Source organism: Talpa europaea (genome assembly GCF_964194135.1).
Source record: "Talpa europaea genome assembly, chromosome: 2".
Lineage (NCBI taxonomy): Eukaryota > Metazoa > Chordata > Mammalia > Eulipotyphla > Talpidae > Talpa > Talpa europaea.
Window position 1 is genome coordinate 57978035 of NC_140068.1, and position 14564 is coordinate 57992598.

The 14564-nt window shown below is 44.3% G+C and overlaps 1 protein-coding gene across 1 annotated transcript; it reads right to left on the bottom strand.

Moving 5' to 3' along the window:
• Positions 1 to 1327: 1327 nt before the first annotated feature.
• On the bottom strand, positions 1328 to 4274 carry PNRC1 (proline rich nuclear receptor coactivator 1; the record flags this gene model as incomplete). The annotated part of the gene is made up of 2 exons (XM_084228210.1): positions 1328 to 1771; positions 3738 to 4274. The coding sequence occupies 2 exons, from the start codon at positions 4272 to 4274 to the stop codon at positions 1328 to 1330; spliced, it is 981 nt and encodes a 326-aa protein (XP_084084336.1).
• Positions 4275 to 14564: the final 10290 nt, after the last annotated feature.

Genomic DNA, 14564 nt, shown 5'->3' on the forward strand with positions numbered 1-14564 from the left:
CCTAACCACTGGTTTGTATATTCAAAGTTGGATATTCCTCCACCTTGTGTGAACCCAATGACTCTTGAATTTTTCTTCTCATGATTCTAATAACCTTTCTTAGCTACATAATTATTCCACCTTATATCATCACATACATGTACCTTCTTAACACCCTTTCCTTTTCACTTGTTGCCTAAATACTCAGAAAAACATTGAGTTTTGTCTCTATAAAGCAAATTAGTTGGCTAGATTTACACACACACACACACACACACACTCAAACACACAGTACTGAGTACACATTACTGTATAGAACAATGTTTGAATTTTAAAGTAAAAACTCGTAAGCTGTCGTTGTTGGTTCAAGTACCAGTTCAAGATCTGATAGAATTCAGTTAAAACCAGTGTTATTTCCTTTCACTGAGAATGTATGGCATGTTAAGTCAAATGGTTCATTATCTAACAGTCCATATATAAAGGTTTAAGTTATGAACTTATCAGTTTTACTTTTCACCATTTCATTTCCATTCGTAAATTGGCTAATTCCTTCCCTTACAGGTAGCAATGTAAAAATAAAAAAAGGACTCTAATCTGCAGAGGGAGGATAAACAATTATAAAGTTGAAGTAACACTTAACCAAGTAAAATGTAAAGTCAGTTCAAATTTTGCAGGCACCCATTCAAACAGTAAAAACAGTCACACACAGAGTCAAGACTAGTCCGAAATGGGGGGGCCAAATTATTATTATTTAAAAATTTGATTATAACCGATTTTGTTGGAATATTAGAAGTATTTCAAATTTGAATGGATAGAAACCAAAACCAGAAATTAAGTTTGGTGAAAATGGGAGTAGGAGTTTTCCGGTAACCAGATTTGAAGGCAGAAAACAATTTAGAGAAATAGATAAATCCCATGTTCACAATGATTGTGCCACAGACTTAAAATTTCAGTAGTGCATCAGTAAATTGTTCACATTTAGATCTTCACCTTGAGATTCAATAGCTGTTTCTTGAGAAAAAAATCTCAGTATCTTGTGCAAATAAATTGGTCTTCCATGTGCCTTAGCACACTTAAAATTTCTCCTTTGTATATACAAAACACCTACCATTTGAAGGCAGGGCAAAATACATACTTTCATAACAAAACTATAATGTACCTCTCAAGTATGAACAATATACACATAATACATGGTATACAGTATTTACAAAATATAAAATATAATACAGGCTGTAATTTTTTAACTCATCTTTTGCACTTGTATTTTTACAAGGCAAATTTCCATTTCTGTACCATTTTCTTCTCAAGAGTCCAGGGATTTTGGAAAAACTTACATACATACTGAAATCTAAGTTTGAACTTTTAGGAGAGTTTTTAAGTGTACTGCCATCAATTCCCTATTTTGGTTGGAATTTTCAACAGTGCTTCCCATCCAATGACTAGGAGGCTTTGGAAGAACACTAGGAGAAGGTGGATCACTAAACTTTGCTCCAGCATAATTTTCCTTTTGGCTCACTTCAGTCACAAATGCAGATTTCTTCAAATGCATATTTTTAACATTCTCAGTATTTTTAAAAGGCTTTTTTTCCTGCTTCTGAATTATATCAGATGGAACAGAATCTTGCCAAAAGTTATTTTCATTTCTTTTTGTAGAGGCGATCTTGGTTAGTGGTAAGTTGTATTTGTTTTTCTGTCTATTTATCTTTGGTTGTTCACACAAGTGTATACCATGAACAAGCTGGCTGTGGGGAATGGCAATTTTCTCTGATTTTCCCATCTTTGATTTTAAAACCTGCAAGACAAAAAACCATAAAAGTGAATATACAGTGTTGTGATGAAAACCAGTCATGAACCTCATACCATATAAATAAGTTCCCAGAGACTCAATTTACCGTCTTAATCAAATGCTATGTTGTGTAGACCGCTGAACATCAAAATACCTCTAATTTTGCTTGCCACTAAAAAATAAAGTTAACCCCCACTGTTAGTCACCAGTGATATATAATCAAGTCCTAGAGTCAAACCTAAGAAAATGAAAAGGAACTGCTACTATCTTCAAAACACGTAAGCGAGTCTTTCTTGCAAAGGTGTGTTTTTACAATAGGATGTTGCCAGTAGAAACTTTCAAATGCTTTCATTTTGGTTGGTTTAAAGTGTGGTTAAAAATAAAAACTGTTACTAGGTACAGTAGTCATCTCCTACCTACTTAGGTAACTTTAAAATTATTTCGGAAGTAAAAGATGAAGAGATTTTAAGTTAAGTGTTTTGATGAAACAGGAAAATGATGAACTTCTGAAAAACTTTTTTTCAGAATTAAAAAGATTAAATTAAAATAACCAAATACTAAAAACTTATCATTTTTAACCATCTCTTCCAATTATACATTACTTGTAAGAAGTATTACCAGAAATTTCCTGTTTACACCCTACTTTCTGGTTTAATAACTGTCTCAAGAGCTCTGTGGCAAATTCCAGTAACTCCTAAGGCAAGAGATCCTGATAGGCAGCGAGGACGGATGTGTGCGGGGACCCCGGGGGCCGCCAGGCCGCCGTCGCGTGGCCCGCGGCAGAACCGCAGCCAGCGGCCGGAAGCTCGGGTACCAGGGAACACAGCGCACGTCAGTGCCGGGAAACGGCCGACAGAGCTCCCCGGCACAATCACAGTGACAGGCTGGGAGACACCAACACCCAGCTTTCAGGTTATCTCGAATACTTCACGAGAGCCATGGAATCTTAACACCTGCACGCAATCTAATACGAGCATGCCAGTAATTACAACCAAGTTTTTTTCCCCCCAAGGGTACAGACAACCTGCAAATCTGTCCAACAGTCTTTCAACAAATGGTTGTAAAAGGTTTTATTCTGATTAAGGGCAACTTGAATTTCAAATTTGGCGATTTAACCCTTTTAACATCAGTATCACCCTCGCTCAACAGCATGGCAGTCGGGCAGCAGAGTCAGCCCGACCGGTAACTTCTCCAACTTCACTCCGGACGGAAGTGACGAACGTCCTTCCACCAAAAGTGGGGCTCAGCACACCCCCCGCGTCCGGAGCCGACGGCGGCGCGAACTCCGCACGGCGCCCGCCGACTCCGCAAGTTCCACGGGCGCTAAGCAGGTCGGCCCGGACGGGCAGAGCCCCATCTGGACGGGCGCCCCACACCGGGAGGCTCACCCCTCAGCAGAAAGCCGAACGGCCCGGCAGCGCTCGCGGCCCCCCCTCCCCACCCCAAATGGCGCCCCGGGGAGGGGAGCCCCACAGAACGCGGCCGCCCACTAGTCTCAGGGGGCACCTAGGTCCGGAAGCCAGGGCGAGCCCCCACCCCTTCCCCGGCCACCCCGCGCCCGGCCAAGCCGCCTTCATAGGCGCCGGAGCGCTGCGCACGTAGCGCGCTGACGTCAGCCTCCCGCGGGCCCCCTCCCCGCCCCCCCAGCGCGGGGCCCGAACGCCGAAACCCCCTGGAACGCCGCCAGCCTTCTAAATCCGGGCTGTTGCTGGGGCGCAGCCGCCCCTCTGATTGGCCGGCGCCCGGGAGCCAATCTGCGGTGCCAGCGCAGGCCGCCCCTTCCCCTTCCCCTCCCCCCGCCCCCAGCCAGAGCTGAGCGGGCGTCACGGAAACTTCCCTCCCGAGTAAACAGCCGCCCCTCACCCCGGCCCCACACCCCGAGCCCTAAGTGCGGGGCTCCGGGGCGCGTCCACCGTGGCGGCCCAAGGGCCGGAACTCCCAACCGTCCCCTCGTCCCCGCCGCGGGGCTCACCTCTCTCCTGAGCGAGGGCTGGCCGGGCGCCGCGGGCGGCAGCGGGCCAGGGAAAGGGCTCGCGTCCTCACTCCGCGCTGCGCCCGCCGGTCCCGGGGCTGAGGCGGCGGCCTGGCCCGAGATTCCCTGCGCCCCGCTCCGGCCCGGCCCGGGGCTCCGCCCGTCCTCCAGGCTCGGCCGGTGCTGCTGGTACTGGTGGAAGCGGCTGGGCAGCTGCCCCGCCGGGCTGGCCCGGACCTTCTTCTTTCGCCGCTTCTTCGGCGCGGCCCGAGGGGTGCCCCCCGCCGTGGCGAGGCTGCAGTTGGGCAGAGGTGCCGGAGCGCGAGTCTGGGGGGCCAGGCAGGGACCGTCTCCCCCCAGGAAGGGCGGGAGGAAGAGGGTGGGGGGAAGTGCCCGGGGGTCCGGGATCCGGGGCAGAGGCGGAGCTGCGGTCACCATCGGGAGGGCTCCGAAGTAACCGCGGCCGGAGAAGCCGAGGGGGGCCAGGCGGCCGCCCAGGACCAGCGGCTCCCGCTGCGGGACGGAGACGACGGTCATGGCGCGAAGAGGTAAGGAGCTCAGGAGGCGCAGGAGGAGGAGGACGTAAAGCCCGAGAGCACAGGGCGGCGGCGGCTGCTGCTAGCAGGGCCCGAGAGAAGCGCGGACCATGGCTCGGGCGGTGGCGGCGCAGCAACAAATAGCCTCAGCCCCAGCTCGGAGTGTTGTTATCAGAAGCTCCGCCCCGGGCCCGCCCTCCCCCATGCGGCAGCCCAATCAGAGCGTGAGCTGGCCGGCCATGCCCGCCGGCGCCGCCTCCGCCGGCTCGGGGAGACATACAAACAAGCCGCTCGCTGCAGCCCGGCACAAAGAGCGCGCACTGCGCAGGCGCTGCCAACGGGCTCTTTCGGGAAGAGTCGGTCCCGCGAACAATGAAGTTCCGTTTCAGCCCCACCCCCCACCCGGCGCGCCCCGCTCCGCTCGCCCCGGGGCAGGGGTCGGGAGACTGAAACTCACGGCGTTGGGGGAGGAGGGCGAGGAGGGAGGAAGAATCTGGAAACTGCGAGGTTGCTCCTTTGGTCGCTGACCTTGGGGAAGTAGCTGTTATTTCAGCCCAACATGATAGCGTTAGTGTCATTAAAAAATAGGTATTTCGAAGTGTTGTAGAGCAGCCCCGATACAAAACGGGGTGCCTGACTGTGGGTCCCCACCCGTGCGCTTGAAGGACTTATCAATGCTGTACTGCAGGCACACGCGAAAGGTTAATAAAAGGTTTTTTTTTTACAAGGGAAGGGGAAATGAGGAAATGTACAGCTCAGGAAGAAAAGTGGAGATAAAGTTTTAAATGAGTCCTACCCGATCCGCTGATCAGGAATCCCAAATGGCGCTCTGATTGTTGGCCGCGAGCCAGGAGCCGTGAAGCCAGGAGGCGAGCGTTAGCGACCCCCCCAAGGCCCATGTGTTTGGTTTTTATACCCAACCTGGCTGCCCAACTCCACCCTCAGGTCCCAGCCACCCTCCCTTTGGTGGTGATGGGATTTGTCTTTCCCAATGTCCTGATGGCTTTAGTCTGGAGTGGGGGTGGGGTCCACAAAGCCTGTATGGGATTAACTCAGGACATCATTTCCCCCTAACAATTGTACATGGAAGGATTGTCCACTCCCCCACCCCACCCCCAACGATCGTGAAGAAAATCACGTTTAACTTATGTTTGAAGTGTGGTGCACTCTTTTCACCCCCTCCTCACTTTACTGGCATCAGCCACGCTGCTCATTGGCCATGGTAATCAGAGTAAGCCTCGGGAGGGTAGCTTGATGGTTGAAATTGGCCTCTTGGTATAGAAAGTTATCCATAAACCTGTAATTGGGCATTGGAATCTTTACTGCTTTTCTACTGAAGGACTGTGAGGTTTTGGGATCGCAAAAAGGTGCCTGGGACTGACGAGAGGGCAAAAGAGGAGGCTTTCCTTTCAGGGAGAAAGTAAAACAGTTCTGCAACCTACAGTGTGTTTTGCTACGTGACTGTTGGTGGAAAGCTCCCCCCAATCATCTGCCCACACTGTGCTCCACACACAAAGAATTGTGGCTGTTTATCAAGCATTTTTGTCTAGGAACTGTTCTTTTACATTAAGTATCTCACTTGGACCTCACAATAACATTAAGGAATAGGTGCTTTAGTTTATCTCCGTTTTACTTGAGGAGAAACGAAGTCTTAGGTTAAAATATCTGTCAATCTTACAGTAAGTTAGCAGAATTTGAACACCAGTGTAGATCTGGCAAGGCCAGCTTTAACATCATCCATATTACCTGCCACACTAGACTGTAGGTTTTTAGAAGACCACAGCAATAGCAGCCCTCTGCATGCTAACAGTCTCTAGCCAATATATCGCAGCATTGTAGTGCTTGGTAGTGTGTTATGATTTGATAGTAAAATGAAACAGAGGAACTATTCAAATTGCATGCCCCTGTAACTTTATGTAAACTTTTACTACCACATCCATTACTATTGATTTGGATTTTATCCTTTTTTGCAGAATTTTACTCATTTTGATGTTTCCAGCATATACATAGTAAACACTCGTGGTCACAGGATGAATGGAAATCATACACTTCTAGAGCTGTAAAAAATCTTACAGAGCCTTTATTTCAGATTCTCAAGTCTGCAAATTGAAGTTGCATTTAGGAACTGGTGAGAAGATTGAGCTGGCCAGAGTTGTAGAAGAGTAAGCAGAGATTACTGAACCTTTGGAATGGAGGTAATTCATTGGTTTTTGTTTTTCAAAGTACCTTTTCATCTGTTATTTTAGTCTTGCTCTAATCCTTTAAGGTAGTTAGAGAGACTCTATTTTACCTATGATATAAATAAGCTTGTAAAGATAAAATAACTTACATAAGGATCACACAGTGGGTCTGGGACTAAATCACTTAATGCCTAGTGCTTTTTAATTATATGTTACTTCGGTGTATTATTACATCGTCCTTGAGAACAGTTTCTCTTTCTGCTGATTGGCAGCCAGTTCTGTGGGCTCTTGATCAAGTTCACATACTATTTGTGTTATCTCTTGGGTGAGAGTTGGAGTTACTGCCTGGTACAGGATTTATCTTTTTGAGGCCTGAAGGAAGGACTCAGGGTAAAGATTCTTAATACTGTATTTTAATCTGAGTAATTGGGGACTAAGATTGGGTACCCACCACTGAAAGACTGGGAGCTGGAATGGGCCACCAAAAGGAAGCTATATGGGTTTTGTAAACTAGATTTTTGGATTTCATGTTACTCTTTATGTTTAGTTTCTAGAAAACCTTAATTTTTAGTAAGTTTACTTTTTTTTTTAAAAAGATTTATTTATTTATTTATTTATAGAAGCACTGGGTACAGTCAGAAGTGCAGGAGGGTGAGAGAACTCACCAGAGCCAGAGCAGGGAGCAGAACAGACAGACTGACGAAGTACACTACTGAGGGGAGCAACGGGCGGCAGGAGAGGTCTGCACGCCATGTGGAACCCCCGCCCAGTGGCGGGGGATCGAACCGGCGCTGCAGAGGCCGCGGGCAGCCTCACAACCCAGCACTCAACCGCTGCGCCACCAGGGAGGCCCTTACTTTTTTTTTTTTAAAGATTTATTTATTTATTTATACAAGCACTGGGTACAGTCAGAAGCACGGGAGGGTGAGAGAATTCACCAGAGCCAGAGCGGGGAGCAGAGCAGGCAGAAGGACCGAAGTACACTGCTGAGGGACGCAGCAGCTGGTCTGCGCGCCATGTGGGACCCTCCTCCAGTGGCCCGGGAGCAGCAGGGGATCGAACCAGCGCTGCAGAGGCTGAGGGCAGCTTTGCAACCCAACGCTCAACCGCTGCACCACTGGGCAGGCCCCTAGTAAGTTTACTTTTAATATTCAAACCTTGCAGTGGCTGAGACTTAACCCCTGTGACCACATACCAGGCTTCATAGAATTCCAGACTCTATAGGAATTATCCTATAGTGAGTGAAAGACTTAGAATAAAGTTTGGAAACTCAAAATGTATTCAGGTTCCAGCACCAGTGTACTTACTAGGCTATTTTGTCACTATTTAGCAGATGTTTATTCTGACTCTAATGTTGTGGCATTCCTATGACTCAACCACTCTATCTGTGCTTTTTGTTATTTCTACTTCCACTATCACTACCATTTAGTGTTTACTTAAAGTTCAAATTCCACAGAGAGAGGAACTGATTGGTCTAGTTTGGATTGTTCCAGATTGGATGTCGGATGATTTGTCACCATTATCTTGGGTCAACAGAATTTTTTTACTAGATATCCTCTGAGTGGTTCTTGTCTAGGGTGGTAAGCCAGGATGGCACCTATCTACTTAGGACTATTTCAGGGACTGTGGACATGACAATCATTGAGAGGTTTAACCAAGCCAGAACATTGCATAACCTACCTTCTAGGTGCAAAAATTCCTCATCTTATATCTACAATTTCCAGGAATCCAATGGAAGTGAGGGAACCTAGGGGGGATCTCAGGGGATCTCTGGCTTTTCTTGGAAAGTTGAATTTCTAGCAACCCTATTCTATCATCCCTGGTGAACCAGCAATTGGCAGGACCTGAGCAGAGCTTCCATTTTAAAATAAGGTCCATAATCAGGCCTCCCTGATGGTGCAAGGGGTTAAGCACAGCACTGTGAAGCTATCTGCAGCCTCTGCAGCACGAGTTTGATCCCTGGCCCCCTGCCTGCCAGGGAACTACCCAAATGGCGCAGCAGAACTCCCTTATCTCTCCTGCCGTTCACCTCAGCAGTGTATTCCAGTCAGCCTGCCTGTCTGTTCCGTACTCTGTCTCTGGTGAATCCTCTCACCCCCACTGCACCTTTGGCCTCTGCCCCAGTTCTGGAATGCATGAATAAATAAATCTTAAAAAAAAAATAAGGTCCATAATCATCCAGTTCATCTCACTCTTATTGCCGGTTTAGACAAGTAAAGTGTGTAAGTAAGCCTAAAACTCCTCTAAAAATACATTGAAGGTAGAGAGGCAAATAGTAATAACTACTCTGTGAGGAACTTAACTCTAAGATAATTCAAAGGAAATGGAAAGTTGGACATGGGCATAAAAGCCTGAGATCTGGTGACTGACAACATGAGTTGAACAGGGATACCAGTTAGGGTGGAAAGTATGAGAGTCAGGAAAGGTAAGGAGAAAGGAGAGAAAAGGGATGACTTGCAGACTTTCAAATCTAGTTGATCTGGAGAGTTATAATAGGCTTGACAAGAATATGAAAACCCAGAGGATGCAATATGATTTTATGGTTTAGTAAGTTTGATTTTTGATATTCTCCATTTTAATGTGAAATGAATTAAATTTGTTTTGTCTCAAAAACAAAAGGATCACAAATAATTAAGTTGTTTTTACTTTTTCATGAACCCCTGAGAGAAAAAGTGTTCCCATGGTTTAGTGTAAAAACATGGAAATCCATTTGGTTAATCAATCTGGTTATCTTTGATTATTTCATTTGCCATCTCCAGAAAGTGAGTTAAACTTCTAAGAAGTTTAAAGAAGATGGATTAGGGCCTCCCCAGTGGCTCAGCGGTTGAGCGCTGGGTTGTGAAGCTTCCTGCAGCCTCTGCAGCCCTGGTTCGATCCCTGGCCATCGGGTGAGGGTCCCACAGGGCGCGCAGACCTTTCCTGCCGCCTGCTGCTCCCTTCAGCAGTGTACTTCGTCAGTCTGCCTGCTCTGCTCTGGCTCTGGTGAATTCTCTCACCCTCCTGCTCTTCTGACTGTACCCAGTGCTTGTATAAATAAATAAATCTTTAAAAAAAAAAAAAAGAAGATGGATTAAAACATTCCAAGTCAAATCTCCTTTATTTGTCAGTTCCAGAACAGTCAATCCAATTCTGTCCTTTAGTGAGCTAAAACTTCATGAGGAAAATAGCACTACTCATTTTTATAAAATATTGCAGTGCCCCACTTTTTATAGTATTTCAACTTAGAATTATATGATAGAATGGAATTTTAAATTCTAGGCTCTTTCAACTATGTATTGGTAAAAGGTTACAAAATGAATACTTATTTGGGAAAAATGCTTATGATTTTCAAGCCTAAATGAGATGGTGCAGTATTTTCTTGTAATTTGTAACCCCGGAACGTAAAAAGAAAAATGAAAGGACATTTCAAATATCCTTTAAACATCCAGAGAGATTTAGGATTTGTGCAAACGAACATTGCTTGAGTTATCTTTCACCACATCATTACTTTATCCTTGAAAATTTAAGGTTTTTACAAGGAGATAAAACTGACACTCCCTGGGTTTTTTCAAAATTCCTGAACACTTAGAGAAAAACCAAGAGTGTTTGGATTGCAGCTAAAGAGCTAGAACACCCACCTTCACAAAGAAACTCAGAATGAAACTGTGATGTTGATATTTTTGACAAGCTTTCTCTGAGATATTGATTATGACTTGCAGCCAAATGTGACTCATTGCTATAAATGTATCTAAATGACATCATTAGCTTTTTGAGTTTCAAGGGAAAGAGGAGGGTGATATACATTTTGGCCTAGCTAGTAAAGCATATTACAATTATTTTTAACATGTACAAATACATAGGATGAGATTAAATGCTGGCCTCTGGCTTCTTTAAGATACTAGACTATCCTATAGTGACATCAATTAGCCAATAATACATTCCTGGCACATTAAATTTACAATCAACTTCTTACTGCTATACCCTAAATAATAAGTATTCGGGCATGGATCACCAGTTTTGGGGGGAGCAAAACAAGCATATAGTAATAAAAGGAATTTGCAGGACACAGAGACAAGGAAAGTCTTTTAAAAACTACTCTAATTAATAGTCTCACAGTCTTAGGAATATAGTACATTCATGTAACAAAAATGAGATGCTATAAAAAAGGAAACTAAAAAAAAGAGCTATTGAAAATTTAAGATATCAGGACAAAAGAACATTCCAATTGAAGCAAATTAAAGGTAAACATAAGGCAGTTTTTCAGGAAGTAAAAATTTAAAATTAAGAGTCTGAAAACTAAAAAATAAAGAGCATTTGTGGCTCTGTCCTTAAGGCTCAGTATTCCAAATAAGAATTCCAGAGAAAGAAATCAGTAAATGGAAGGAAAGAAATTTTCAAAGAAAAATGCCATACAAATTTCCCAGAACTGAAGAACAGGAGCCTATAACTTGAAATACTCAACATAATGGATGAAAATAGTCCTACGTTAAGAAAGGAAATAAGAAAGACAGGAGTATAAATTTTTTTCTAAGGTAAAAAATAGGTCACAAAGCATGAGAATCAGAATATGAATCTGAAATCTCAGCCTGAAGTTGGAGGACAATGGAAAAATTACTTCAAAATTCCAGTAAGATATTATTCCAACTTAGAAGTCTGTTTCCTCCTGTTAAGAACTTAATGTTCCTATGTTGAAACCCTACCTCCCAATGTGATAGATTTCGAGGTGGGGACTTTGGGATGCAATTGAATCCTGAGGGTGGAACACTAATGACTGGGGTTAGTTCCCTTTCAATATAAGAGAACTTGTTTCCTCTCTCTGTGCTGTCATCCCTGTGAGGATATAATAAGAAGTCTGCAATCAGTAATTCAGAAGAGGACCCTTGTCAGAACTCAACCATGTTGGTATGCTGATCTTGAACTTCAAGCCTCCAGAATTGTTAGAAATACTTTTCTGTTGTTTATACGACACCCAGTTTGTAGTACTTTGTTATAGCAGCCTGAACTAACGAAGATACTTCCATAACTATTAACCAAGCACACGGGTAGAATAAAGATCTTTCAAAGATATTATAGCTCAAGAAATTTACTCCCCATGCAGTTTGTCAGGAAGCTACTAGAATTGGCACTTCATTTATTATTATTTTTTTTAAATTTTAAATTAGTGGCAAGCTTTTGGACCTCAGTGGCCCTGCTTTGGTCCAACCCATGAGGGCATGGGTAACTTTGGGTGTTTCATGTGGAAATTATTTTAACTATATTCTTTCTTTTCTCTCTTTTGCACACTAATTGTAATAAAGTTCTTTTCTAGTGAAGGTCTTGTGCATTAGAGTATGCTTTGTCTTTATTTTTTTTTAAGATTGATTTATTTATGCATACAAGAGTTGGGGTGCAGGCCAGAGAGATGCAGGGGGTAGGAGGATTCACCAGGACTGAGTGGGGAGCACAGCAGGCAGATGTACTGAAATACACTGCTGAGGGGAGCAGCGGGCAAGACAGGAGAGGTCTGCTGTGTCGTTGGGTCACCTCTCTGGCTGGTGATTGAAAGAAAGTCGTGCTGCAGTGACTGCGGATAGCTTCATAGTACTGCATCTTAACCCCTTGTGCCACCAGGGAGGCCCTATGCTTTGTTTTTATGTGGCAGATGGCAAAACCCATTTAGAGCATGAGGTTTGAAGGTCCTGGGGTGCCCCTCCATCTGCCTGCTAACAATATTATCATTTTGAAGTCCCAAGGATATAAAAGTTATGGCAGGATTCCGTCAGGTATCCTGAAGGAGGAGGGAAGCCTTTTATTTACCCAAGTGGACCCAGAGGAAATTTTTCTCCAAAGTTTGAGCTCTGAGCAATTAGGCAACAGAATATTTGTTGTCTCAGCAGGGGTACACTTGCACTCTAAAAAAAAGCAGGGAGTATAGAAGCAGGAGATTTCTAAGTGTTATCTGGGGTGCAGAAGTCAGGCATTGGCCTTGAGAGTGTTTATCAGTTTCCCTGAAACTTTTAGTCTATATTGAGGCTTTGTCTTAACATGACTTTAGCTAATTAACAGGTCAGCCTGACTTTTTCCACTTCAGTACTTGTTATGCTGTACAAATATAGGTGATCCTATCATGACCTTTCTTATTTTCTAAAGAATATGACTGAATTTCTGGGGCAATGACAAAAAAGGTTTTAAAAAATATTCTGTGCAATGTCTGCAAATTGAATAATTATGCATATGGCCAACATATATCAGCGGGCTTCGAAATGTACACATCTTTCACTGTGACATTATTTTACTATATATTACATTATATACTTATAGTGGGTTGAATGGTAGCTCCCCTAAAAGATAGGTTTATATCCTAATCCCTAGAACATTTGAATATTGTCTTTTTGAGAAAGGATTGTTATACATATCACTAAGTTACAGATCTAGAGATAAGAACATCATCCTGGGTTATCTAGGTGGGTCCTAAATCTAGTGACAAATGTCCTCTGTGAGAGACACACAGAAAAAAGACAGAAGAGGAGGAGGGAACATGAACACAGAAGCAGAGATGGCAACGATATAGTCACAAGCTTCTAGAAGCTGGAAGAGACCTTTCAAAAGATGCTTGGTTTTGCCTTTTGGTCTTTCTGCTGTTTTAAGTCACTAAAACTTTTATGACAGCAATAGAAGCCTAATGTGATTGGTACTTTTAAAAATAGAAAAAAACAGGCCCTCCCTGGGGGCACAGGGTTTAAAGACAGCGCTACCAAGCTATCACCAGCCTCTGCAGCATGAGTTCGATCCCTGGCCGGCCAGGAGCAACCCATATGGTGCTGCAGACCTCTCCTGCCTTGCCCGCTGCTCCCCTCAGCAGTGTATTTCAGTAGATCTGCCTGTTATGCTCTCTACTTTCTCTGGTGAATCCTCTCACCCCCTTCCCTCCTGTACCTCTGGTTTACACCCCAGTTCTTGTATGCATAAATAAATAAATCTTAAAAAAATAATAGAAAAAAAGCAGGTCCAAAATGGCATCCTTCATGCTCAGTCCATCCAGTCTTAATATCTAATATCATTGCAGTTCTAACCTCTCCCAAAAGTGTAATCCTACACCAATCAATCTGAAGTTTCCTAATCTGGCACCATAGAGGTAAACTGCTTAAAGCCCCCTGCTTTCCCCTGAGGGAAGGTGACTTTACCTGAAATAATCTTTTGCTAAAAACCTTGTTCCTCCCTTTTTAGTCTGCAAATACCCTCTTTTTATGTAATCCCTCAAAATATCTGGATGGAATGCTGCCCAATTCTTGAATCTTTTAGCAAAGTCTAATTTTTTTTTTTTAAAACAGTACTATTGACCTAGGGTTTCTTTCAGAGGTTCTAGTCCTGTGTAAAAGTATTTGACAAGGAGGGCCTCCCTGGTGGTGCAGCAGTTGAGCTCTGGGTTGCAAAGCTGCCCGCAGCCTCTGCAGCGCAGGTTCGATCCCTCCATGGTGCGCAGACCTCTCCTGCTGCCCGCTGCTCCCCTCAGCAGTGTATTTCATCAGTCTGCCTGTTCTTCACTCCCCTCTGGCTCTGGTGAATTCTCTCATCCGCCCGTGCTTCTGACTGTACCCAGTGCTTGTATAAATAAATAAATAAATCTTTTGGAAAAAAAAAAAAAAAGTATTTGACAAGGAATCAGGACAGATTATATCCAGACAAGGCTTTGCATAAGGTGTGAAATGGGGGCAATGCGAAATGTAGCAGACCACACTAGGACTAAGCTTGAGTTAGCTCAGGAGGACAAGTTAGGGCTATGGGAAAATTTCAGGCCAAAACAATAGAAGCCAGGATCCCATCAAAAAATAAGATGTATGTACCCTTTGTCCATGAAACATGGGACGTGGTGAAAAGCTTCGCTGCTTGTAACAGCACAGTTTGGCTTCTGTACTCCCACTTGCTGTGGCAGCTGCAGACTCCCAGGTGCGGTTTCTGGCTTTAAAAACGCTTATCACCCCCTGCTCAGGGCTGCTCCCTATGAAAGGGACAGTTGCTGGCCGGTTAATCAAGGCTTTTTCTAAATTTGATTTAGACTCAGGTATGTATCTGGGGGGAGACTACAAAGGGAAAAGTATCCAAAAGGAGAGTTTCCAGTCTGGCTTCCCTCAGGCAACCAGGGAAAGGTTTTT